This window comes from Scleropages formosus, chromosome 1 (genome assembly GCF_900964775.1).
Source record: "Scleropages formosus chromosome 1, fSclFor1.1, whole genome shotgun sequence".
In the NCBI taxonomy this organism is placed as follows: domain Eukaryota; kingdom Metazoa; phylum Chordata; class Actinopteri; order Osteoglossiformes; family Osteoglossidae; genus Scleropages; species Scleropages formosus.
Window position 1 is genome coordinate 49,524,422 of NC_041806.1, and position 26,739 is coordinate 49,551,160.

At 49.2% G+C, this 26,739-nt stretch overlaps 2 protein-coding genes across 2 annotated transcripts in view; one reads left to right on the forward strand and one right to left on the reverse strand.

Moving 5' to 3' along the window:
* mettl24 (methyltransferase like 24) overlaps window positions 1-12,615 on the reverse strand; it is a 28,080-nt gene extending 15,465 nt beyond the window's left edge. Inside the window, exons 1-2 of the mRNA XM_018730401.2 lie at window positions 12,190-12,615; window positions 891-989 (exon numbers count right to left, since the gene is read on the reverse strand). Coding sequence (XP_018585917.2) covers window positions 891-989; window positions 12,190-12,447 — 357 coding nt within the window. The 5' untranslated portion in view covers window positions 12,448-12,615. The remainder of the gene's footprint in view (window positions 1-890; window positions 990-12,189) is intronic.
* A 3,019-nt stretch (window positions 12,616-15,634) lies between these two features.
* On the forward strand, window positions 15,635-26,379 carry slc22a16 (solute carrier family 22 member 16). The gene is made up of 8 exons (XM_018729198.2): window positions 15,635-15,743; window positions 16,355-16,831; window positions 17,875-17,992; window positions 19,620-20,169; window positions 22,221-22,348; window positions 23,309-23,418; window positions 23,504-23,603; window positions 23,694-26,379. Exons 1-8 carry the CDS (start codon window positions 15,697-15,699, stop codon window positions 23,889-23,891), a joined length of 1,728 nt encoding a protein of 575 aa, XP_018584714.2. The 5' UTR covers window positions 15,635-15,696; the 3' UTR covers window positions 23,892-26,379.
* Window positions 26,380-26,739: the final 360 nt, after the last annotated feature.

Consider the following 26,739-nt stretch of genomic DNA (forward strand, 5'->3'; position numbering starts at 1 on the left):
AATGTTCCCGGCAAGATTTGCAATTTTCAGCATAAATTCCATCCATAACATTTTATGTGCCTTACATGCGAATGAAAGTGCAATGATTTGTGGTGTAATTTTATCCTACATTAATCCTGAAATTTTAATTTGTGTTTTTCTCCCTCCTGACTTAGAATAATAACCTCGGTAAGAAGTAATTTAAGGCCATTTAGAAATTTAAGCCCTTGGTGACACATCCAATTTGTTGCTGTTTTGCAGGAAAATTGAATCACAGACAATGTGAATACCTTGTAAAATATTTATGTGTTTTCTCAAGGCTTATGCAAGGTATACACTCGTGTCCCACATGATCATGTATCATATAAAAATTCTTATTTTTTTTTTTTGCAGCCTCTGCGTATAAACAAGCAGTCATGTGCCGAACTGTCTTTAAAAGTATTAAATAAGAGTTCAGCCTTAAGTATTGATTTCGGAATTCTGACTTTGTTCATAAGTAAACCACCCATTTCTCCGCGCTGAAGTGTTCCCCAAAGCGGAGCTCCTAAAAGTTTCTCCTGCTCCTCTTGGCACATAACTTAGGCTTTCAACTCTTTTCAGCTTTGAGGAGGAAAAACTTTCTATCTTCCCCCCCCCGAGGAAAAAGTTGTAAAATTCACCAAAGTAAATACTCTGTCCGTTTGCTGCTCTGGAACGAACATTTTGTTGAGTTAAAGTGCTTGAAATCGGGGGGTCATTTTAATGGGCTTGACGCTGGGAGCTGAGCAATTACCCAGAATGCATCACTGTGGAACGGGGGGCCGTAGTATGAGTGCTATAAATGGACACTGTCTCTTCTTACTTTGACTTTGAACTGGTTATCAAACTAGACCAAGGCCCTCGCAGGGTTGGATAAGGGGTCTCCAGCTCACCTGTGGGGTCTTTATGTATGTAAGGAACCGCATGGCTTCATCCTCCAAGCTGTGCAGAGGACCGGCCCAGGGCTGTAGGTCGATGTGCCAACGGACCGTCTGAAACATAACCGTGGACGTTCATCATTATAAAAAACACTCAGACAAGTTGAAATAAATATATACGCCATCTTCATGACCTTCGACGCCAAAAAAGGCACCACATGTCTAATGCTTGAAAACAATAAAATATCTCACCACACTTTACGCTCAGTGGTACAACCGTCGCCTGCGCGCACGGCGCTTGTAAGGCAAAGATTTAGCGCATCATAATTTGCACAGAGCTTTCAATATGCTCGCATGCATTAGGTATTTGCACATTACCACACAATCATACTGTCTATACCGGTGAGTCCCGGTAAAAAGGCTTGATCCTTCAGCCGAGGTTCCGTGCGCCACCCTCTTGCGGTGCTGTTGCGACCTATAATCTCCTGACAACGGCGGTGATTGGAGGAGCAACAGGAGAAGTGGGACGGCCCACTGTGACATCACTGAATATTTTGTTGCACCCAGACCAGAAGTGACCCTTAGAGGGAAAATTGTTCACGTTGTGGCTGTAGGCTAGAGAAGGGCTTGGGACCTGAACTGTTTCAGTAAATATGTCCAGCTGTATAACAGGGTAAAATGTGTAAGGTGTATCTCTAGCCTTGAACAGACAGAAGCTAACTGAACAACATAATGCAGTGGAACAAACTGCCGTCAAACTGTAGTTTCTCTGCTCACCCCATCATGACAAAGAGGATGGGGCTTTGTGGGATGCTTTTACCATTGCATGGGGTAAAACAAACCATAACAGCGGCTATACACCTGTAATAACTGGTCCATGTGGCCCTGGACCATAGGGGTTCGATGGGGTCAGGCTGCCCCGGCACTCCAAAGCGTGTCCCCCCCCAGTTGAACCGAAAGACACGAGCCACTGTTTCTGACAATGCGTGCCGTGCAAAGGGAGTGATTTAATTTCTGGCATGAATCTGCCTGCTTACGATCACAGAGGCCCTTGGTCCGTGCCAGCACTGCGAGGCATTGTTCGTTCCTGTCGAGCGAGGGGGAAGGATGACGGTTCATAAAAGGCTCCTCTTGTGGCAGACAGAGGCCTGTTTTCCATCAGCTCTTCGTCTCGAGTCAGCATAAAGGGCACCGTTTGCAGCGTGTTCCGTATTTCCGTGCGGAACCATGAAATTCATGCAAAAATGTCCGTATGAAGTTTGCGACTGTTCAGCTAAACTTGCAGCTTTTGGCTGGAAAGGAAAGAGTTTTGTCGTTTGTTTAGGAAGGCCACCTTTTTCACTGGGCTTTATGAACATTCCTTTTCATTCCAGTTTTAATCTTTTAATGAGGAACAAATGTCCTTACTGATGCCTTTTTAAAATTTTTGTTGCCTTCGGATCAGACATTGTACGGGGAATCGTGCAACGTACCGCCAGTCTTGTCCTCCGCGGGTTACAGGTTTGTCCCCATCAGGGCTCAGTCCTATGTCCCCCCTCTAAGAGCTGTAATTGACTGACTGAGTTAAAAACCTGGGTCCACCATCGCAGTGATTTTACACTCTCAGTACAGTAGTACACACTTAAATTCGATATCGTTCAGACGGTGCCTGTGACCTTCTTTCAGTGAACCATAAAAAATTTCCTCTATTATAATGTCATGTCATTATCTGAACCGCTTGTCCTATACGGGGTCACGGGGAGCCGGAGCCTAATCCAGCAACACAGGGCATAAGGCTGGAGGGGGAGGGGACACACCCAGGACGGGACGCCAGTCTGTCACAAGGCACCCCAAGCAGGGCTCGAACCCCAGACCAACCGGAGAGCAGGACCCAGTTCAACCCACTGCACCACTGCGCCACTGTGCCACCGCACCCCCCTCCTCTATTATAATTTCAAAAAATATTTTAACAAACCATGTGACTTGAGTCAAGCTCTACTGTGAAAATGTATAAAAGGCACCTACTAAGCGGCATGACCCCCCCTCCTTGTTGACCAGCCGGCCGCATGAATGTTAGGAACCAACTGGTGAACATTTCCATTTGTCCTGTGCTATGAGCGCCAGCCTCATGTCTACAGGACATCTCCGAAGCCATTAGTCAGATAGTGACATTTCAATTATTCCCTCTGAGCTTATCGACGGAGCCCCGTGATGTGCGCTGGCAAGCCAGGCGAGCCCCTCTTCACACTGCTTCAAATTCCGACTTTAATGAACACTGTGTTATGCCACTGCGTGTGCCTGCCATATTTTACATCCCATATTCAGCGTGGGATGATTGCAAAAATGATGTTTGACCGAGCTCACAGCTCAGTGTTTGAAATCAAGGTGGAACTACAATGACATAGTGCATAATACATTCACACACACACACACACACACACACACATTTTCAGAACCGCTTGTCCCATACGGGGTCGCAGGGAACCGGAGCCTAACCCAGCAGCTCAGGGCGTAAGGCCGGAGGGGGAGGGGACACACCCAGGACGGGACGCCAGTCCGTCGCAAGGCACCCCAACTGGGACTCGAACCCCAGACCCCCCGGAGAGCAGGACCCGGTCCAACCCACTGCGCCACCGCACCCCCCTGCATAATACATTCATACAGTAAATACCAGATATAAAAGTGATGATACAGATGAATACTGATGGTATGAAAGCACCTCTCACCCACCACCAGTACAAGAATAGGAGACAATACTATTATAACCTTACGATCATCACGGCAGGAAGGAGTTTAACACTCTTCTGTATAATTACAATCTAGCTTCCTGTTCACACAGAGCCTCTGCCATCAAGCAGCACATCCACAGCGGAACAACACACCACCGCGGCTTTCCACATTCTAAGGGGCTTACAGCCAACATACACATCACAGTAGGGTGCAAGAAAAAAATCCCGGGTCTGAATGACGACCGGAACCGTTGGGTCCGTGAGTTGCATGCAGGTGGAAAAGGGTCATCACTGGACAGTCTGTCTCAAGCATCTGTAACAGCTTTTGTTCCTCACCATTCTTCACTTGAGAAGAAGAGAGGGTGTAAAGGAAAGCGCCAGAGTAAATGTGGCAGCTGCTGCGGTAATGCTTGTGGGAGAAAGGATTACTCAGCAGCATTGTGGGAGCAATGGCGATGTTGGATGCCAGGGCCGACTCACACAAATAATAAATGCAAAGACAGGGACAGAGAGAAACGCAAAATATAAAACTCAAAGCTCCAGTCTACAGCCGGCGAGGCACACTGAGCCTGCTTGTCATGGATCTCGCAGCCCACGGGTACCTCTGACACGCTCGGCTGTGGCAGCTGTAGGTGCAACTGACAGCACTGCTGGCCTGCTTGGAAAGCAAATTATGGGTGTTTGCAACAAGATTCTACTTCAAGAACTTGCCCAAGAAAGGGTGAAGTTTATTTTCGACTGTGCCAAAAAGATCGGGAACCCAGTTACCAACAAATGGGTGTCCCTCCTTCCAAGAGGGTTGGGTAAGGTAGACATTGACATGGTTGAATGGGAACAGGAGATTAAGAGAAAGATATCGCTATTCACAGGCCCAAGTCAACTGGGAAGGTTAAACATTCATACAGGGGACATATAAGGTTTATGGATATATAAAGACAGCCATGGAAGAAGTGCCATTGACCAATCATGTGCCATTGACTAATTGTATCAGATGGATTGCCCAGGGGTGGGCAGAGTCTGGCGCTAAGGGGAAGGCATGTTCTAGTGACCCGGAAGCTGCTATCTGCACATCCCAGAGTGAAGGACAAGGATGCTTCTCACACAAGTTAGGTGCACCGTGCAAGCCGAATGGAATTGTCTTGTACTCGAAATGCCCTGCAAAACAATTCAGCATTAACCCCCGGAACAGTTTACCTCTGGCATTTTTAGCATTATTGTAACTTCCACTCTTGCTTTGGTGCTATAGTGTTCATATCTAACTGGAGTCTGATATAAATCTTTACTTTAATCTCCTCTTCTTTCATTGCAAATTGAATTTGGGACTGGCAGTCACGGTGAATATTGCTATATTGGTAATATTATGTCTCCACCAATGCTCAGCTGTTGAGGGCACTCAATCTTCTCAACAGGAAACCTAAGCGGCATTGTGACAGCAATAGATCCTGGGAAACAGATGAAGGTGTTTGGGTTAAACAGGTCAGTCAGGATGACCAGAAAACAAGATGATGTTGCAGGGTAAGTTAATGTACGTTTAAGTCAAAGAGTGAACAAAGAAAACATTACACCTCCTCTGGAAGTGTTCATATTGACAAAGATTTTGGAAAAACTTCTCTAGGTTTATCAGTGATCTTTGCTTAAATGATTTTTCTTTACTGTTTAAACATGTACTGCTTGGTTTCTATGACACAGTGTGAAGAATATCAGTACCATCCTAAGCCCAAGAAACCGTAAAGTTCTAAAAACTACTGAACATTGTTCTTAGGCAAAGTTTTTCTGTAATATTTGATCCCCTGGCATTCTTTATTCTCTTTGCATTGTGTTTTTCTTTGTGCTGTTTCTATTGTTGGGACATAAAAAGTCAAAGAGTAACCCTCTAAAGCTCATCTGCGAATAGACACTGCTTTCCAGAAGACTTACTCACTTGCCTCCTTGTAGGAGTCAGAGTTGCAGGGGTCTTAGTTTTCCCTATATTAGCACATTTGCTGTTTTCTGCTTTGTAATTCACTTTGCAATGCATGACATAAAGTACTTTGTCACACGTTGCTTGTAATGACATTTACAAAGTCAGTCTCAACTCAGCACGTTCTTTACTTAGAAGGACTGATTCAATTTTTAATAGAAGTTGACATAATAAAAGGCTGTAGACATATCAAAGATGCACCTTTCGTTGCCGAGCTCTCTTTACCCACTCATGTGACACTCACAAGGAGACAGTTTCTTTACTTTGCTTCTTGCAGGATGACAGAGTAAGAATGAAAGAGACTTTCTGGTGCTCGCTCATACTGACAGGAGGGCTGGAGAGAAACGATGTGGTCTGATCGGAAAGATCCTCTCACGCTTGTCCACATCTGGTCAGCATTGAGATTCTGATGCCCTGCCGACACCCGAGCCGGAAGTTTGAAGCTGGAGGCCTCCGTCTGAGTTCAGAGGGCTCACACCAGGCCACGTTGCGTGTCCTGGGTCTCTAGAAATGCAAGGCTGCACCTATCATGACATGCTCAGGAAGTCACCTTGAGGAGATCCCCATCCCTCATGAGCCTGTGCTTATAAATCACCTGTACAGACACGTTCCATTCTGTTGCTCTTGCACCGTATCTTCACTGGATTCCTTGTTCTGTGGCCACATGACAAGCAAAGCATGCAAAGCTCCTGCTGTAACATCACGAGCAGAACACTGGGCTTCATTTCATGTCTACAGTAGTTCGTACAGCTCACATCCTGGTGCAGCACCAAGACAAGGCGGGGCTCAGTATCCCGCTTTGGAAGGACAGTACAGCGTTGAACCACTGACAGCCAATCAGAATTGTACCATTCAATATTTCTATAGATTAACCTTTAACTGGCAAGTTGCAGGTTCCAACACCGAGTCTTTAACTACTACACTCTCTGCTGTTACCCAGTACAGACATACACAGTCTGAATCCACTTGGCCCAATTGAGGTTGCAGCGAACCAGAGCCTAACCTGGCAGCACAGGGCGCAAGGCTGGAGGGTGAGGGAACACACCCAGGAGGGGATGTCAGTCCATCACAAGGCACGCCAAGCAGGACTCAAACCCCAGACCTGCTGGAGAGCGAGACCTGGCCAAACCCACCACATCCCCTTTGTTACCCAGTAATCAAGTCAAAATGCTTCTTAGATTTTGCAGATGCTTTTCGCTAAAGCAACTTGCTGTGTTAATCGTCTATTTACAATTACTCACTCATTTATACAGCTAGATAATTCTAGTGGAGCAATTTAGGGTAAGTACCTTGCTCACACATACTACAGCTGGAGGTAAGACTTGGACATCCGACTGTTCGTTCTGAAGGTAGCAGCTCTAACCACTACCCTACCAGCTGCCCCATTTAAAAGATAAATACATTTTAATTTCAGATACATTTATAAATTCAGATGCATGAAAAGGGACAGCAGGTGGTGTAGTGAATACAGCACTATATTGTAAGTCGCTTTGGAGTGAAGCATCAGCTAAATGTGAATATATGCATATATGTAGGAATTCAAGTTACATGCGTGCTCATTGTGGGCAGATTCCCTGTTTGGAGGAAAAATTTCTGACTCCTGAGATTCCAGCACAGATTTTATTAATTTTCAGTTTGGACACTGTGGGGCCCAGAGCGACGGGCACCCACTGGCAACACGTGGAGGGACGAGGCGGTGGAGAAAAACAGCACTGCCGGTCAAAAGTGTTCCTCTCAAGTAGGACTAATGAGCCCTAATCGACGGGGGAGCACAGGTCAATCACAGCTATGTGGTTTCCTCCAAAGGAACGTGCGGCTGAAGGGTTTTGAGAGTTTCCCTCGCCGACTCAACAGCAGCTCGAGGATCAAATGGCGGTTAATATCCCTACAGCACGCAGCAGTGGACATGAGGTTTGACTCCAGGGATGGAGAGTCCACAGCGGGAAGACTTGTGGGATGTGGAAGGTCTACGAAGAGACAGTTCGAGGCTACAGTGGTGGTACAGAGGCTCAGTGGGTAGTGCTGGTGCCTCACAGTACCTGGGCTCTAACATCAGTTCAAATCCAGCTCAGTGTACGTGGTTTATGTGTTCTCCATATGTTCACATTAGGTTTCCTCCCACAGTGTAAATGTGTAATGTAAGTGAGCTCTGCCATATGTCTACATATGGGCAACAAGAGCTGGCACTGACTCTATGGCATGTCACAACAGCAAAGCAATAAAGGGCTGAATGAGACTTCAGTGCTTCTGATGGTTTCTACAATCCTGCTGGTCACCTTCTGACGCGGCCGCAAAGGGGAGCACGGTGTTGAGTGCGTTGTGTTTTCAAACAGCCGTGCAATTAGACCGCGTCTCGGAGCGATGTTTCGCGCCGTGCATTAACTGCATTACCTCTCGATTAGTTTCATTTCCTGTGTGATTCTCTTTCATAGGAACGGGAGAAATGGAGCGTTTAGCGGATGCCCCATGCCACGTCTCGCTTCATCTCTCGTCCTCTGATGAGATATTGACCGAGCCCTCGCTTGACCGCTGGGGTCTCCTGAGCGAAGAATTCATGAGCGACAAAGTCATTTAAGCCAAGGTGCTCCATCACGTTTGACCCTCAGGTGCCCACAGTGGGACTGGTCTGGGATCAGTGTTGGTCTCTGCGTTGACATCTTTTTTAGGCCAGAAAGGAAAAGGGTTTGAGATCTCTGTGTCAGCTCTTCAGGGCCAACTCACGATGTACTCCATTTGCATGTATCACTTCAGCACACACTTCACTCCAAAGTGACTGTTACACAGTATTTAGCTCAGCTGTTATCCAAGGTGACTTACACTGTTACATTACAGCAGACTCCCTACAGCCATTCACACACACTTATAAGTTTACATTACATTTATTTATTTAGCAGACCCATTTCTCCAAAGCAGCTTCCAATGAACTCTATGTAGTGTTATCAGCCCACACACCTTATTCACTGCTAGATACATTCCTTACAATGGGTTACTCAACCACACATCAGTGGAACACACACTCTCTCTCTGTCACTCGCTCACACACTATGGGTGAACCTGAACAGCATGTCTTTGGAGTGTGGGAGGAAACCAGAGCACCTGAAGGAAACCCACGCAGACACAGGGAGAACATGCAAACTCCACACAAACTGAGGGGGATCAAACCCATGTCCTCTCGCACCACACAGGTGCTGTGAGACAGCAGCACTATTCACTGTGCCGCCATGCCCCCTGGTGCATCACTCTTCATTATTTTTATACTTATTGAACTCTTCATAATAAAAACCTTAACTCTTGTATTTCATATTGCATACAGAAGGAGCAGCTGTGCAGCTGTCAAACTTTACCCAGAAAACCTTTCAAATGAGTAACACGTTTATAACTTTTTGCATGGTACGGTGAAGGCATCCTGTACTCTGGTCTTCAGCGTCTGAAAAACAGCCCGAGGGAGGAGATGATCCGAAGAGTCAACGACCCACAAAGTCAATGACTCCTCATCACGGTGGGGGGAGGGGTGGAATCCGACAGCATCCGCAAGAGGCTCTTTGAGTAAAATCGGGAGCAGAGGTGCCTTTGTGTATTTTTGTCGAATGTGGAAGGTTGGGTCAGAAGTGACCTGGCAAAAACTAAGTGGAAACACACTCCTGTTGCTGGTGCAATTGTGCATGTGGAGTACTGATCATCTCCTCGAGGTCACAAATTTTTCTGTGCATCCGTGGTCAGCTGTGACACTCGTTGGTTTACAGTCCATTTATTTGCTCTGAACCCTTGAAGATCAACTGCATGTAAAGGTGTTTTTGTAATTTTGTTCTGTAAAATCAGCCTGTTTGGCAAATTCCTGCTGTGATGGGCTCAAATGTCATTTGTTTGGAAATTTCTGGTTGCTAGATGAAAAATATATACCAAAAATTAATTATAAATAAGTGAATGCAATTCATAAAGTTAATAACAAATAAAAAAATTCCCAAATAAAAGCAGCGGCAAAAGCAACTTTGGATTTATGGACAAACTGAATTATGAACAGACTTTTGTCCCAGTTTTGTTTGTGAGCTGAGGAGTCTGTGTACGTCTCACGCGCTGGAAGTGCAACGCAGTGATAACCGTCACGTGCAAAACGGGTGTAAAGTTTCTCCATAACCTGCGATTCAAGGCCAGTTGTTGGCAGAGTCATCCCATAAATATGTGTAACATTTGTCATCTTGTATTGAAAACCCAGCGCTCAAGAACACCAGACATGGGCTGTAAACACTGCGGAAGTGAGTTGAATCAAGGCGATCCCACACTCCTGTTTACCAGTGCTGTTTACCACCATGCGCTGGCCCCGCGGTAAAAGACAGGTTGCATTCGATCTCCTGCGAATAAACAGATGAAGAAAATCGCGCTGAAAAAAAAGGAAAATATTTCACTTCTTGAAAATTTGCAACTCAACTGTTCATGACAGGAGGTGCCGGTGTGTTTTGTCAGCGGAGAATTGATTACCAGAATCTTTCCTGTGTCACACACGGGGTTCTAGACTCCAGAGTGTACAAATTCAACATCTATCGTACAAAACCATGGCCTGGAGGGGCATTATATCAAATCCACCGTAGTTAGTGTCCAAGCGCGTCACCGCGACGAGAAATAAGAGCTCCTTCTGCGGCTGAGCCGCGGAGAGCCGATACACGGAGACGGAGGAGCACGGCAAGCGTCTCTGAATTACAGAACTGCCGCGGTGGATAAATCAGCAGCAGACGCGACTGGAGTAACTGGCCGCGAACCAAATTCCACAGAGCGGTTACGAGAACGGGCCATGGATCAGTTATGCAAAGTGCAGGAAAAACCTCCCTTTAATCACACATGGCACAGTGTGCAGTGCCGCAATGCACAACCAGTTTGTAATCCCAACAGCGCCACACGGTGGCCAGTCTTGGAACATACCGACTGCCGCACATTAAAATCGCTGGGTTGCCACATTAAAAACTCCAGGTCGTTGGGTTGCGTTGGACGGGACCCTGAAAGGCACTTTCTGAGCAGGTCCTTCGACTCTTTAAAGGGACGAAGCATCTAGACCGTAATCCTGAACCCTGCTTGTCAGGACCCATTTTGGCGGCGCGCCCCTCTGCGCTCACGTCCGCGGCGTTTTCAGGCATGACAGCCTGGCGCCGGTCGATACGACGGTCGGTTCCCCTCCGGGTCCGTCTTCATGCCCTGTTCAGGCTGATGGGCCGCTTTGGGGGACTGAACCGAACAGCTCCCGACCTACAGAGCGGCTGGCAGGTAAAAGTCGCGGTGCAGCCATGTACGCCGATGTCTGAACCGATGACTCATAAAGGGGACCCCTGCAGAGATCATCCCATCTGTTTGTAAACACGGTGCAAGGTCCCGGACTGCGTAGCTCCGCTGGGTGCCACTGCAACAACAGATCAACTGCGCAGACATGCCTGGGTGAGTCACTGGGCATGGGGTGGGGGGGGGGGGACTCAAACACGTTACACGTGTCTCCTGTGTGAAATGTAGAACCACAGAGCGCGTCTCTCGCTTATTAGGGCTAAAAATTCATAACGCTCCTCTCTTTTCGTACCTGTACCTCCCACGGGTCAGAGGTCACATTGCCGTAAACCCCCCCCCCCCCCCCCCCCCCCCCCCCCCCCCCCCCCCCCGATTTACAGCTGTGTATTTTTTTACTGTTTTTTTTTTTTACATTATTCGATTTCTTGGAAGAAACTTTTTCCGAGGTGAGTCATATCCCATACCATGTTTACACCTCATTTTTTCCACAAACATTTTGTTTGTTTATCAGATGCTTTAATCCGGAACATCTCACTGGAGTTTATGATCGGACACCACGATATACAATACGACATTATTATTATTATTATTATTATTATTATTATTATTATTATTATTATTATTATTATTAGAAGGACGTATGTGCAGCTCAGTCGTAGAAAATGAAGCTGGGCAATTGAAACGCTGCACTCCGCTGTCTTATTTATGTATTCATATTAATTTTTTTTAACTAATTCATACTCTAATTAGTATTTTGCTGCTGGCAGTTTAGGTCGAGAACATAACGCAGACCTGCATCCCAGGACACGAACCTGCGCAATTCTGATTCTTTGACTACACCTTTTCCTAGCCCACACTGATCGTGCTCATGGTTCCCGATCACGGACCGCGGGTGTGATTGCTACCCATCACCTGCACCCCTCCACAATCCCCGAACTCTTTTGAGGTCTATTCCCCGTTCCCCTTTATGCATATTAATTAGGTGGACATCGAAGGCTCTCGGCAGGGCGGGATCCTCACCCAAGAACACCTGTGCATGTAACTAGAAAGGGGGGAGTGTTTCACACACTCGGACCAATCCGGTTTCATACAGCAGTTCCATGGCAGGGTGGTTATGGAGAATTCTAGAAAACGAACCCAGTGAACAAATTACCTGGGCAGGAAGCGGTGAAATGAATTAAGGAGAAACGGCTCTCTGACTAAACATAGTAAAAATGTCAACAGATGCAGCCCAAGCGCTTCCTCAGTGGTACAACAGTAGGAACCAACCTGGGATTTGAGCCTGAGAGCTTTTGGGCAGTTGAGCAGTTCCTTCACCGCTGCGCCACCTGCTGTTTGACACACCTAATATGGAACAACCCCCCACCCGGCTGTCACTCACCTTCTTGTGGGGCTGCAGAGCTGGGCCCCAGTGGGTGATGGGTTCGTCTTCACCTCTCTTGGCATCCCCGGTTCTCCTGCTGGTCCCCTGCCGTACCCCCCGTGCACTCCTACCAGTGGGACCTGACCCTACACCACCCTGTAGAGGGGGCCGTGCCCTCCTCCCGAAATCCAGGTAGATGTGGAGGGCAAAGCAGAGGGCACCGACGAGGAGACACCCTCTCAGTGCCAGGCCGTTCCACAGTCGATCCCTGGCCATGCCCCTGTCGGGGGCGGGGCTTAGGGCCTCGGAATCGGAAAGGCGGTGCCAGAGGAGGAGGAGGAGGAGCTAGAGGAGGTGGTACCAGAGCACTCCATGGCACGGGCCCCTCTCCTGCGCCTGAGCATCGCTGCCGATCGACACCCAGCCGCTGCGAGGCAACAGATAAAGTGCAGCGCTCCCTCTCAGAGCCTCCCCTCTTCTTCTCTGTATCCCTGCCTGGACCCCACCCCCTCCCGGTCCAGAGGCTCCGGTTTCACTGTAACTGTACACTCCAGAAGCCCATCCGCATGCAGAACGCCTCCAGGGGGCGGTCACACACCCAGTTGGAGGGCAGGGGGGACGAGAGTAATGGAGGAGAAGGGTGGGGGTCCGGTGTGACGTGGCGCTGGGCGATCAGCAGAAACAGTCCATCGTAGGTTCACATCCCCGCTACGATGTGTCCGTTGAAAAAAAAAACCTGGAAATGTTTCGTGTTCAGCACCGCCGAGCGCATAGTGCACACAGTGTACCACACTGACAGAGTAAAGAACTGGTTCCCCAGATGGATATTTAAGCCCCCCCCCCACAAGGGACTATAATCTCATAACCTTTAGTAAACGACCAAGTCTACATAAGATGCCACCCCCACCGCTCCTCTGTCAGCCAAACTCACTCCTTTCTGCCAAATTTGACACAATATGTACTCTGTCAAGACAAGCAATTTGTTATTTTACATCATTTACATAAGCAGTTATTTTACGTACATTTATTTGTAATCAATCTAGATGCAGAATGAGAAAATTAAACTAATACAATTTAAAATAATAAACGAGGGAGCAGTTTAGTCTCTTATTAGATGAGAACAACACGTTTAAATACATGAATAACGCAAGGTAAAACAAAGTGTACCCACAGACGGTACTACACTGCCCCCTACTGGAACTTTCTAGCACTGCAAGTGGACAAGAGGTGAGTTGCGGTCAAGTCGCACCCTGGGCCAACATGACGTGGCATACAAGCGCCCCCTGCTGGAAATAACCTGTAATTTCACAGTGGTGCACTTTTTTGCCCACATTTTCATAGTTTAGGAAAGTTTTTTTTTCCCAGTATGAAAACCTCAGAGAACAAATACTGTAAAGTCCCTGTTAAATATTGTACACCGATTTATTAAATAATGCGGTAAATTTGCACTCCGTGCTTTACAGCGAACAACGAAAATCCTGCCGGAATGTGAGTTATTCACCGTGAAGTTTGCACAGGATAAGGCCGAGTGCGTCGTCAATTCTCTCACAGTCCCCAAGAGGGGTTCGACTGGGTAAAGGTGAGATGGGACCGCGGTAAACACTGGGCCAGCTGGGTAAATATAGCGCAGTCTTTGAGCAGAGCATTCCAGAGATGGATCGGAGTACTGCTGTGCCAAGTGGCCTTCTCCTTTCGACCTGGTGTGCCAGAGCTCGATGGATTATGGCCGACCGGTTGCAGTATGTGTGTGTGTGTGTGTGTGTGTGTGTGTGTGTGTGTGTGTATGTTTGCTGTCTCACTTCTAGACCTGATATACAGCCAATGAAACTAAGTACAGGATGTCCTCAGAGTTCTGGTCACATGCTCATACACACTTACAAACAGTCCCTGAGGAGTACGTTGGGTGCACGCACACAGACACATGCACGCGGACACACACACACACGCACGTGCGGACATAGAGTGCAAAATGCAGCACAGTATTGCCTGTTCAGTGAAATTCAAACGGCTTTTCCGTCGGTCGAGGAATGTTCTCCGATGGAATCGGGTTATCACGGTGGAACGGGGTCACTCCCCTGAGCTCGGCACGCAAAGTGTCATCGAGAGACCATCTGGCACGGGTCTGCGTGCGCAGGAGCTCCTCTGAACATTCGAGAGCCGTTGCTGAACTTCTAAAAGCTTCCCTACTGCCTGCAAGGCGCTATGATTACTTGCCAAGTTTTCTAAACTTTTGACGGGATCTGGAGCCCAAAACCTACAGGACCCGATCATTCCCTCCACCGCAACAAGAGTGCTGAGCTCCTCCCTCTCTAGCCTGCTCAGAATGGGTTCCAATTCAGTTCAGCCTTCTGGTTCTTAGTTTTAGCCCAGTTATACTACAAAGGAGCTCCTTCTGTCCCTCAGAGCTGCTGAATCCCTTCACAGCATTCAAGAAGGGTCTCAAACCCATCTCTTTCAGCGCCGCTTCTCATTTGTTCAACGGCAGGAACGTGCAGCCGGACACTGGGTGGATGGGGACTGGAGAGAGCATGTCCGTCTTCATCCGGATGCCTGACTCTCCAGCTGCCCCCTCGCTGGTGTGACTGGGGGGGCGAAGGGGTCACTTCCCAATTTAGGGCACTGCAAGGGGCCCTGGGACCAGCATGAAAAACACTACTGCTTTGACAGCTGTTTGGACAGTCTGTGGAGTTCAAAGGGCAGTGGGATGTGCCCATGGTGACGCAGCGAGAGGTTTTCATCCCGGTCTAATGAGTTCTGTTTGCACCTGATTTTACTTTCAATACGGTATTTATCACCTGGGTAGTTAGGCTCCTTAGTACTGAAATATGTTTGGAATTGTCAGAGCCGGTGGGGGGCGGGGGTGGGGGCTTTAAATGTACCCAGTTAGGTGGTGTGTTTCTTAGAGTGATAAGTTTCTTACACTGATTTACCCATTAATACAGCTGGAGAGCTTTTACTGGAGCAATTCTGGGTAAGTACTTGATCAAGGGACTGCAGCAGGAGCTGGGATTCAAACATATGTCCTTCTGTTCCAGTGGAAACGGTTCCAGCCATGAGTCACCTTTCCGCCTGGGGGCGGACAGGTGCTGGAAGCCGCACGCGCTCCCTTCTCCAGCCTGTCCTTCATTGAACAGTCAGGTGTGTGAAGCTCCCAGGTGCCACGTGAATGAAGGGTCATTTAAATAAGGTTTGAGAGTGATTATGAAACACGGAGGGACCCGTGTCTACAAGGGGGGGGGTGCAGTGTAAGGGACAGTGTGTAATGATTAATGATTGACAGACAGCACGCGGCCAGAGGTTCACACACCACAAGTTAAACACACCTTCCCGTAAAGAAGGATGTGTGTGTGTGTGTGTGTGTGTGTGTGTGTGTGGTGCGTAGTGTGTAGTGTGTTCTCCTGGGAAGCAGTCGGCCTGCACCTACCCCCCCCCCCCCCACGCCCCCCTTGCCCCTCCCGACCAGTGGAGCTCCGGCTTCAGCGCGCGCTCTCAGTGCCTCGGGTCCGACTGGCGCGTGCGACCACCATGAAGTACGTCGAGCGCGTGTTCGAGCGCCTGGGACACTTCAGGAGGTACAGCGCCGTTATTATTATTATTATTGATTTGTCGCGTGGCCAGAGTCTGTGGCTTCATATGAATCATAGTGATTTTAGTGTCTGTGTTCGTTTCGGGACGCTTATTTATTACTGATCGATCCTTGTATTGATTTTCTGTAACTTTGTGTCACATGTTTATTACACGACTTACAAATATAACCGCGTAAACTTCCCAGCGCATCGTCTCCGTTCCGTCCGTTTCTAAAACGAGACGACGTTTCACTTTTTGAAACGCAACACGCTGCGCGCGCTGCTGGCCTCTCCTGTGAGCCACGAGGGAAGTGCGTGCATTAATTAAGAGTAAAAATAAAAATAATTAAAAAGTAAGTGTCACAGTGTCCACTTTGTCCCCCGTCACTCTGGACTTTTGGAAGCTGTTTGTCCACCGAATGAAGAGATTTTTCTCCGAAACCTCCTTTCCCTGTCCCCATTGGTCCCCCATCCCCATCTGCCCCCATGTCCCCATTTGTCCCCTCCCCCATCCCCCCTTTCCCCTCGTGTTTCATCCCCATCCCCTGTGCGCCTCCGTCCCCGTTCCTCTCTGTCCCCATACCCCTCTCCCCGCCCCCGCCCCCGTCCCCGTCCAGGTTCCAGGCCTGTCTGTACTTCGCCGCCGTCTTCCAGGCCGTCGCCTGCGGGATCCACTACCTGTCCTCCGTCTTCCTGGTGGCCACGCCCAAGTTCCTGTGCGGCGCCCCGGACAACATCACCGAGGTGCTGTACGGGAACCGCAGCGCTTCCTCCCTGGACGACGTGTGGCCCCACTGGGCCCCTGGCAACGGCCCCGTTGTGGTGCGCACGGCCGGCGGCGACCACTGGGAGCTGAGCCAGTGCCGGAGGGCCCTGCGCATCAACGGCTCCGGGTTCGAGTACCACTTCAACGGCAGCAAGACGGTGCAGGCCTGCGGGGGGCGCTTCAGCTACGACAGCAGCGAGGTGCAGCAGAGCATCGTGACCGACTGGGACCTGGTGTGTGAGAAGGAGTGGATGGCCAAGCTGTGCCAGCCCACCTTCATGCTCGGGGTGCTCATCGGGGCCCTCGTCTTCGGGGACATCGCCGACAGGTGAGCCTCGGGTGACATCAGAGAGCGTGTGCCGCTACAGGAAATACAGAGGACCGGATGCCGGGGGGGGTCGGTCAGCGTGACGCTGTCTTTCGGGACGCCGGACCGCGGTGGACCGCGGTGGTCAGTGGTCACGTCCGCCGTGTGAAGTTTAACGTGCACGTCCTGCTGTCTCCTGGGCTCCGCTGGAACGCCTGGGTGACACTGACGCCCATCCTACCGATGCGGGACAATTCGGTCACTCGCAGATGTTATTATCATTATTATTTTAAATTTACCATCACTGCAGCGCAGGTTGTTGACTGATTCATCCCGTAAAAATATGTGGTATCATTTTGTACGGAGAAAAATTACTGGTTGGTGGATGAAAAATATATCAGCAAAAATGAATAAAAACTAAGTTAATATAAGAAAAAAAAAATAATAATAAAATATTAATAAAAATACTCAAATAAAAGAACCTAACTAGTGAATATTTCGAGAAATTTCTGAGTAATTAGCCTTTTATTGATTGTAACGCAGTGGTGAAAGTGACTTTGGATTTATGAACAAACTGAATTATGAACAGACTTTTGTCCCAGTTGTGTTTGTGAGCTGAGAAGTCTGTGTACGTCTCACGCGCTGGAAGTGCAACGCAGTGATAACCGTCACGTGCAAAACGGGTGTAAAGTTTCTCCGTAACCTGCGATTCAAGGCCAGTTGTTGGCAGAGTCATCCCATAAACATGTGTATGTAACACTCGTCACTTTGTGTTGAACATGTGTTGAACAACGACGCTCAGGTACACCAGACACGGGCTGTAAACACCGTGGAAGTGAGTTGAATCCAGGTGGTTCCACACTCCTGTTCTGGCTGGTTGCTCTTTACTGCCATCTGTTGGCTGGGACAGTAAACGTGGGTCACGTTTGCTCTGCTGAAGACAAAAACGAGAAAAAGTGGCGAAAATGTATCTTTGAAAATTTATCATTAGAAAATTTTTGCAATGCGAGGAGCCGGGGAATATCGGTGTGACGTGGGTTCCCTTCCCTTTCTTCTCTACCCAGGTTTGGGAGGCGACCCATCCTCATGCTCACCAGCCTGTGCCAGTTCTGCTTCGGCATCGGCGTGGCTTTCACAGGAAACTACTACTCCTTCTCTGCGATCCGTTTCCTGCTGGCCATGGTCAGTGACCCCTGCAGGTGGCGCTGTCCGCAGCACCCGGGGCCTTCGTTCACTTTCAAATTACTGCAGTCGCTCGAGTTTTGTGCCCAAAAAGCACCAAAAAAAAAACCCTGAGTCTGGAACCCAGAATGTTCGAAGTCCAGCTTCTTAACTGCTACGCCACCTGCTGTACACATGTTGCAAGTACACTGAAGGACACTTGGAGGTGTTTGCAGCCCCTCAGGTGCCTGTCAGCCGGCTGCGTGACACGCTGACGCTAGTACTCTGTCCGGGGGGGTGCCGGAGGGGCGTTGGGTCGACCGCACTGAAAGGCCTTTCATGCAGCTGCACTCGGGCCCACACAGCGTCCCTGTTATTTTCTGACAGCGCGTCCGCACCCGCCTCGTTAATATGCACAGAATGAGTCAGATTGCTCAGTCGCGGAACTTTCCGGTCTGCGAGACGCAGGGTTCGACCGGGGATCCGATCCTCCCGCGTTCGCCGACCGCCGATCGCTAACCCTAAACCTGACCACATCGCAGCCTGGCGGGGAATCGCCGAACGGGGCGCGTGAAATTTGCAAACGGAGAGGGAACGGAATGTGGAGGTGAAAATATCGGCTTTCGGGAAAAGCCGTCACGCTGGCTCCTCGTTTTAAGATCATTCAAGCGGCGAGTTTTTCAAAGAGACAGATATTGGCTGTTCGTTCGTCGCGAAGTGCATCGTCAGCCTGTGTTTACCCTCCGAGTCCACAGGTGGCGCTAAAGAGCTCACCCAAAAATCGGAGTGTGGGACCACCTTCATTCAACTCACTTCCACGGTGTTTACAGCTCATCCCCGGTGTTCCTGAGCGTCAGTGATGAATGACAGCATGAGGGACTCTGGTTATGTTTATGGCATCGAAGAGAAGTTTGTGGCGATGACTTTTATTTTATAAATTTAAAGGTGTTCATTTTAACGAGGACAGAAGTTAAGAAGTTTTTTTGATGCCAGCTTTACCCGAAATATTTTACAGAACCTCTACAGCGAACAGACTGAGGCACATCCGCAGTAGATAGAGTCTGCATTTCTGCGGGCCGGACTTGGCTCCGAGGTGTCTGTGACCGTCTGTGTCGGTGTGTGTATGTGCCGAGTGTGCGAAACACACTACGCGCCTCACGTGTGCTCTGCTGGATTTGGAAATTGCGGACGGTTTCCGGGTCTTTCGGGTCTGGAATTCCTGAGAGCCGTGGAATACGAGTGGTCAGCGAAGCAAACGGTCCATCGCCACGCATGCACATGGATGGGGACACACACACACACACAAGTTGTGTCCTGGGGTGGTGGTGATGAAGACAGGGGTTTTAAAGGAGCCAAAGTCCTTTATGAAAGTATCAAACTGAGGTCTTCACAGAATTTGAGGTTTGTCCAGCAGGTGGTGTAGTGGTTTTGCCCGCCACAAGACACTTACCCTCAACTGATACAGGACAAATTACCCTGCTGCATGAATGGGTAAATCAGTGTAAATAGCTCAGTGCTCAAATCTCACACTCTAAGGCACCTTGGAGAAGAGCGTCAGATTAAACGGATATAGTAACAATTCATCCTTTTCTCATCGCGGACCTTCAGGGTGCGTAACAAACGACTGATCAGAACCCGGTCTCGGCAGGTGTCCAGCGGCTACCTGGTGGTGGTGTTCGTCTACGTGACGGAGTTCACGGGAATCAAGGTGCGCACGTGGACCTCCATGCACGTGCACGCCGCCTTCGCCGTCGGCGTCATGGTGGTGGCGCTCGTGGGCTACCTGGTGCGGGTCTGGTGGCTCTACCAGGTGGTGCTGTCGCTCAGCACCCTCCCCTTCCTGCTCGTCTGCTGGAAGCTTCCCGAGACGCCCTTCTACCTCCTGGCCAAAGCCCGGTACCGGGAGGCCCAGGACCTGCTGGATCTGATGGCTCGCTTCAACGGCGTGGCCCGCGTCAGCGTCTCGGACCTGGTGGAGCCGGGAACCGGCGCCGCCCTGGTGGACGGGGGGTCCGGGGCCACGCGGGAGACCCCCGAGCACAAGCTGAGCATCCTGGACCTGTTCTGCAGCTGGAGGATGACGGTCAGGACCCTGACCGTGTGGGCGGTGTGGTTCACCGGCAGCCTGGGCTACTACGTCTTCTCCCTGGGCTCCATCAACCTGGGGGGGAACCAGTACGTCAACCTCTTCCTGGCAGGTGAGGGGTCACCTTCTCCCCCCCGGCCCCCCACCCACATTTACACGTCAGGTACTGAAACGGGAGAAGAACATCCTTCGGTGTCGGGGATTCCGACAAATCGAGGGCGAAACGCGGGTCCTCGACTTACGACGGGCTGCGTTCCGATGACCCCGACGTGAGTCGGAAACGCCCTTTCGCTGCATCATAGGAACCGCGGAGACACTTAGAGAATGAACATGTGCGAATGATGTCGTATTAAGGCTTTGTTACATTTTTCCCACAGATTTTAGCTATGCTGTTGTGGAATAGCAACGTAAATGCAGTACAGTGTTACGGGTTCCGTTTTATTTTAAAATCGGACTCTTTCACCAACAGGATGCTCTGCTCTTCTCTTGCGAGCCGTTGTGCGGAAAAGTAACGTGGATGGAATCGCAAACGAAACTTTCTGTAAATCAAGCAACGTTTTCGGAAGTAAAAGCAGTGGCTCACAGACACGCGGACTGGATCGACGAGAAACGCGGTGCGTCGTGGCGGCGCGACCCCCTCATATCGTACGGCAGATGGAGCCAGACGGGACCAAACATCAGGACTCGATATAAAAATATAATACGGTTGATGGGGCGGCTGTTGTAAGTTAGGGTGACTCTAAGTCACAGGTGGGTGGCGCAGCGCCTGGGTGGTGCGAGAGGATGTGGGTTCGATCCCTGCTCAGTCTTTGTGCAGTCTGTGTGGGTTTCCTCTGGGTGCTCTGGTTTCCGCCCACACTCCAAAGACATGCTGTTCAGGTTCACTCAGAGCGTGTGTGTTCCACTGATGTATGGATGAGTGACCCAGTGCAAGTAGTGTATCTACCAGTGTAAGTCACTGTGGTGAATAAGGCGTGTGGGCTGGTAACCCTGCATAGAGTTTGTTGGAAGTCTCTTTGGACAAAAGCGTATGCTGAATAAATAAATGCAAATGGGGGGTGTTATGGTTTCCGCAGAGGGAGGAGTTACAAACAGACCCAGAATGTATTTTTACTCCACAAACACGGCTCCCTAACAGCGTTGCCGTGTTGTCCGGAGGGACGCTGGAGGGAGCGTCCCATGGTGCCACCCAACACCGCACGGTCAGGAGCGTAGAGGAGTCGTCTGGCCCGGTGGACCATGCGATGGACCGCTGTCCCGAAAACATGGGTCTTCTTCATTGCGGTCGCTTTTTTTTCACTCTGCCATTTCAGTTTCTGGGGAAGATAAAATACCGCAGTATTCTAATTTCAGCGAGTAAAGCAAGTGGGCTGCTGTTCATTCGGGTGAGAAGTTACAGGGCAAAGGGTCTCCAGGACAAACAGGTGACTGATGAGTGACAGCCATTGAGTGGAGCCTTAATGCCTTATTAATAACAATAATAATAATAAGAAGAAAAAGAAGAAGAGTGAAGAAGAAGAATATTACAGATGTCTCAATTTTTTAACTGGTTTGGTTCTATAAAAATCTCAGATATATAAGGTTGCAAGACAACATATTCATCTTTTTTAAAACTTTGTCTATATTAAAAATGGAACTGCTTCAAAAGGACTGAGATGAAAAACTCTGCAAACGTGTTGAGCACCAGTCGCCGGCCGATTCATACCAAAAAAACTTAAGCGACGCTCCTCATCTTATTGCTCACCGGCACTGAGGAGCGGCAGACGGAAGTTGTAAACACAGCGGAAGGGAGTTGATTTAAGGCGGAACCACACTATTTGGGTCCCGTTTGCCGTCATCTGTTGGCTTGGAGGTTAAATCCTTGTCGCTTCCGCTCAGCAAGAAGCAGGAATTTCAGAGAATGAATGAGGAGCAGGTGAGGAAAGTGCAATTATAAATAAACCGGACAGGGTTCGTGTCCGGTATCGCATCTGTGTGCTTTCGAGAAACTGAGCACGCCGAACAGCAGGCGCTCGTGGATTCGTTTGTGTGGATTTTTACATGAGAAAATCACTGCGCTTCTCAGATGCCGAGACATCTGTGAAGAAACGGTGTCGGCCGCGTCCGTTCCCCGGGGTCCGGGGTGCTGACGGCCCTCCCTCTGTGGTGTCTACCTGTCCCCAGGTGCCGTGGAACTGCCCTCGTACATGGTGGCCTGCTTCGCCATAGATAGGCTGGGCCGAAGGAAGACCTCTGCCTCGGCGCTGCTGCTGGGAGGCCTGGTCTGCATGCTCATCATCGTCGTGCCCACGGTGTGCTCCTCTTGCACCTGCTCTCGGTATAATGATGCCGAGATACACTAACCCTGATCCGTTCGCCGTCCGCATGGCAGATACCTGCAGGTTACTCTGTGAGCAGTAAGACTCATTAACACAGCAGTTTACTAGGGTATCTGAGGTGTGGTAATTTGCTCGAACGGTCAACAGGAAAAAATCTTTATCCTGAGACCTTTGGTCAACTGCTACACCGCCTGGTGCCTCCAACATTACCTTCTGCATCATGACCTGAGCCATCTTTATCTACTTAAACTTCCTGGTACCGAATCACCGTTCTTCTGACCTCATGGAGAGTGTAAGGGGACCCAACCTAAGGTCGCAGGTTCGATTCCCACCTCCGGCTGTAGTACCCTCGAGCAAGGTACTTACCCTAAATTGCTCTAGTAAAATTACCCAGTCGTACAAATGGGTAAATAGCTGTAAGTACCTTAACATTGTAAGTCGCTTTGGAGAAAAGTGTCAGATAAAAAAGCAGAACCTTCAAACCCAACAATTAGCAAATCACAGGAAAACGACTTGCTGGAATGTAGAGGTTCCCTGGAATGAAGGGTAAATCATACATGCGCTGATAGCGGAGTGCTCTGGAGGTCAGATGGTAAACAATCAATCAGTAGCTAAGATGCTCGGCTGGAACAATGACCTGTGCTCGTACTGGCCCTCCTGTACCGGGGTCGCTGTAGTAACCAGGATCTGACCGGCCAATTCCAGCCCACGATACCTGATGGTCCTGGTTATTTGCATCGTGCGGCTTCTGTTGGCTGAGACCGCCATGGATCTTTCTAGTTTCTGCACTCTCGGGTGTCTCTCATGGCACCTTGAGGTCCAGCCAGACGTACGATCCTGGAGCAGACAGGTCGAGGCCCGTGCCAACGAGGAGCGGAAGGAGTTCAACTCGCACGGTCTTGATCGGTTGGTTGTCTTTCCTTCTGCTGAAAGGCTGTGGACGCCCTCGCCATCTTCCTGAGCATGACGGGAAAGTTTGCCGTCGCCATCGCCTTCGGCATCATCTACCTGTACTCCTGCGAGCTGTACCCGACCGTTATCAGGTGTGTTATCAGGAGCGGTATTGGGGTGGCGGGTGAAGGACTGTAAACAAACACGCTCAGATTACCGCGGGAAATCTCCTCCCAGGTCGTTGGCTGTCGGCAGTGGGAGTATGATGTGCCGCATCGGCAGCGTGGTGGCGCCGTTCTGCGTTTACCTGTCCGACATCTGGATTTACCTGCCGCAGGTAAGACTGCGGGAAAGGCGGTGCTCCATCTGAACAGAAAAGGCTGACCAACTGTATGGCAAGAGTCTAACTTCTTGTCTTCTCCACCAGCTCATCGTGGGTGTTTTGGCCTTCACCGTTGGCCTGCTGACCCTCCTGCTGCCGGAGACCCTCGGGAAGCCACTGATGTCCACGCTGCAGGAAGCTGAGGCCTTGACCTCCTCCACCGGCAGGCAGCAGACGCAGAGAAAGGAGCCAGAGGAAAGCAGGGAGCTGAAGGCCACGATGCCCAGTGGCCTGAAAGTGTGAACCTGGACAGCCTTCCAGACCGTGCCCAGTGTGTATGCTCTTTGCTTGAATTTAATTTTCCGGTTTGCACCCCTTTCCTGCATTCTTTAGTCATGACGGGTTACCCAAATCTTAGTCTGCCCAAGGAAGCGTGGCACCCGCCAGCTCCGGGCACGCTCCTCTATGAATGTGCACAATTGGACACCGTTGGAGAAGTGACATTTGGAGAACATGCAGTTCCAGGGCCATCCTCTAGGTGTCACTGTGGGCGGTGAGGGGGAGGGAAACCCGCAGCAGTTTGTTGAGGACGTCGCACGTGCCGAGCTTTTTAACTAGTAGCAGCAACATCTTTCTGACATTCTGCGGCTGAGGGTGAGTGGGAGTTCTGGCTAATTTCGATAGGGTAGTTCCTGTATTGCCCCCTAGAGGCGGGAGGGTTCTCTACGCCGCAGCGCTACACCTCGGGGTTTTAGGTGGATCATTCCGCACGGATGAACTCCGTGGGAGTTTTGATGATTTGAGGATGTGATTTTCGTGTTCGGTCACCTGACAGCCAGGCAGGAATACTCCCGGCACCCGGGCTTTTACTATTGCCCCTTACTAGTGGCTCACACACCAAATGAACAGGGCACAATGTGTGTATGGCACACAGCGAGATGTGAAAGCTTATGTGGTGTATGTGCATATGACTCTGTTGCGCTGCTGTGTGTGTGCAAATTCGGGTGCCTGAAGATGTCACATGAACCTGGAAGTGGATCTTCCCTCCTCTGTTTCGGGTCACACTTGTGACGTTGCCATGGTAACAGCTTTGGTCGTCTCTGGATCTGAGCTCAGGTCTAATTGAAGTCCATCTCGCCCAGAGACTCTCTGTACTTTCTTTGCTTCTCAGGGCAAGTTTCACGATCTGAAATGAATGAAAGTGCTGACATTAAGGAACTTGATATTTTTAAATAATTAGCAAGCATAAAATTTGTCGTTTTATGTATTAGACGGTCATCTTATATTGATTTTTATGGTCTCATAAATTAGGTTATACTTAATCTCATATTGATTTGTATACTCTTATAGATTAGACTATATACAGTCTAATATGGATTTGTATGGTCTCGTATATTAGATTATATATAATCTCATATTGAATTCCACCTCTACTTACTACATGGGTGTTATGCTGCTGTCTGTCTACCCAAGATTCACATATGAAGGTTTTACCTGCTCCCACCTCTTTTATTTCTCTGATGGACAGAATCGTGCTGCTTTCGACTCCTTTTCCGTGCTTCATGTTCTCGCACACTTACACCATCTTTTACGCTACCTTTCACACTGCACTGTTGCCGAAATGTGTCACCCGGCACATCGCCAGCACATCTGGAAACAGAGGTGCTCGGTGACTGGATCCAATTTTCAGTTGCTCTCTTGTTGATTTCATTGTTGAAGTCAAGAAATGGAAATCCCTGCATATACTGTAGGATTCACTCGATGTGTTCTAGAATGTTCCTTCGGGAATGTACAGGTACTGATGTTTTGGACCAAAGAGGTTCCCGAGATCCAGGTTTAGGTTTTTCACATGGTCGAAAAAGACAGAATAGCCATGGAATGGGACTGTGGTGAGAATGTTACACTTAGAAAGGTTAAATGCTGTAAACATTTTCGTTTCTGCTTGTAGGGTTATAAATAGTGAGCGTTATGACGCGCTGGTGAGTGTTTGTCTTGTGTTCGGTTTTCGTTTAACCGGAGAAAAGCAGGTTACACACCTTCCCTTAATATGAGTCTGCAAAAAACATCTATGTGAATGATCTAAAGAAGTTCGAGGGGTTTTAGAGATAATGAAATGATGACATTGTGTGTTCGTTTCAGTTATTCTTCAAATCTTGCACACACACGCACACAGAGCCCATATTCCATTACAGAAATGCTCCTGACCCTCTGCAGCTGAAACTGGGTTATTTTTATTTGCACGTAAAGGGTGCATAGAGGTTGTAAGGAAACTCTGAACCTCGGGTATGTGAGCTCACTGGCGCCCCCTGTCCCCACCTCCATCTCCTTCCTCCCCCATCTCCTGCCCCGCAGCTCATCTACACTTCAAACTTAGTCAGCTGCTCAGTGGTTCGAGTTTCTGCGCTACACCACTTCCCTCTCCTTTTGGTACCGGGGTCGTTGCCCTCATCACTCACATGTCCCGCTACCCCCTGGGGAGGCCCCAGCGTGGCCACAGATCATCTCTCCCCACGACACGACGCACATCGTATGTTTTCGTTATATGGGGAACGACACAAACCTGAGGTTGCAGTCATTACAGCTAAAGGTGACACAACAAGCGACCAATCACGAAAAGGCAATGACTTTCTCGCACCTGTGATCGTCCCACGTTTCGCTGCCTTCCACGCTAAGGAAGCGGCGTTAACACAGCTCCAGTGTCGGTCTTTCTCTCTAAGGCTCCATTCATAAACTGCTGTTGTCATATGTTAAAAATCTGGAAAAAAAAAAAAAAAAAAAACGTGAAAAATTGCAAGAATCCAGCATGGGAAAGAGCGGCTGGTTTCAAGGTGCGTATCCACACACCTCATAGGGTCCCGATAAGGCATACACACCACCGACGCACTCTCCAAAGCGCCGACTGAGGGAGGAAGCACAGGTGGAGTGTCGGCTCGCCGTTGTGTTTCTGTATTCCTTATGTCTCCTGATTAATATGACCCATCTTACAAATTATTGTAACATTTAATATGTTTTACAGTGTTATGCGTGGATGTGTTTTTATTTATTATGATTACTATTAAGATTCTTAATATGACAGTGTGTGGGATACAGTCCAGAAATGTTGGACATGGGCTCCTCCGAGGCACCTTCACGTTAGCTGCAGTTTGTCGGG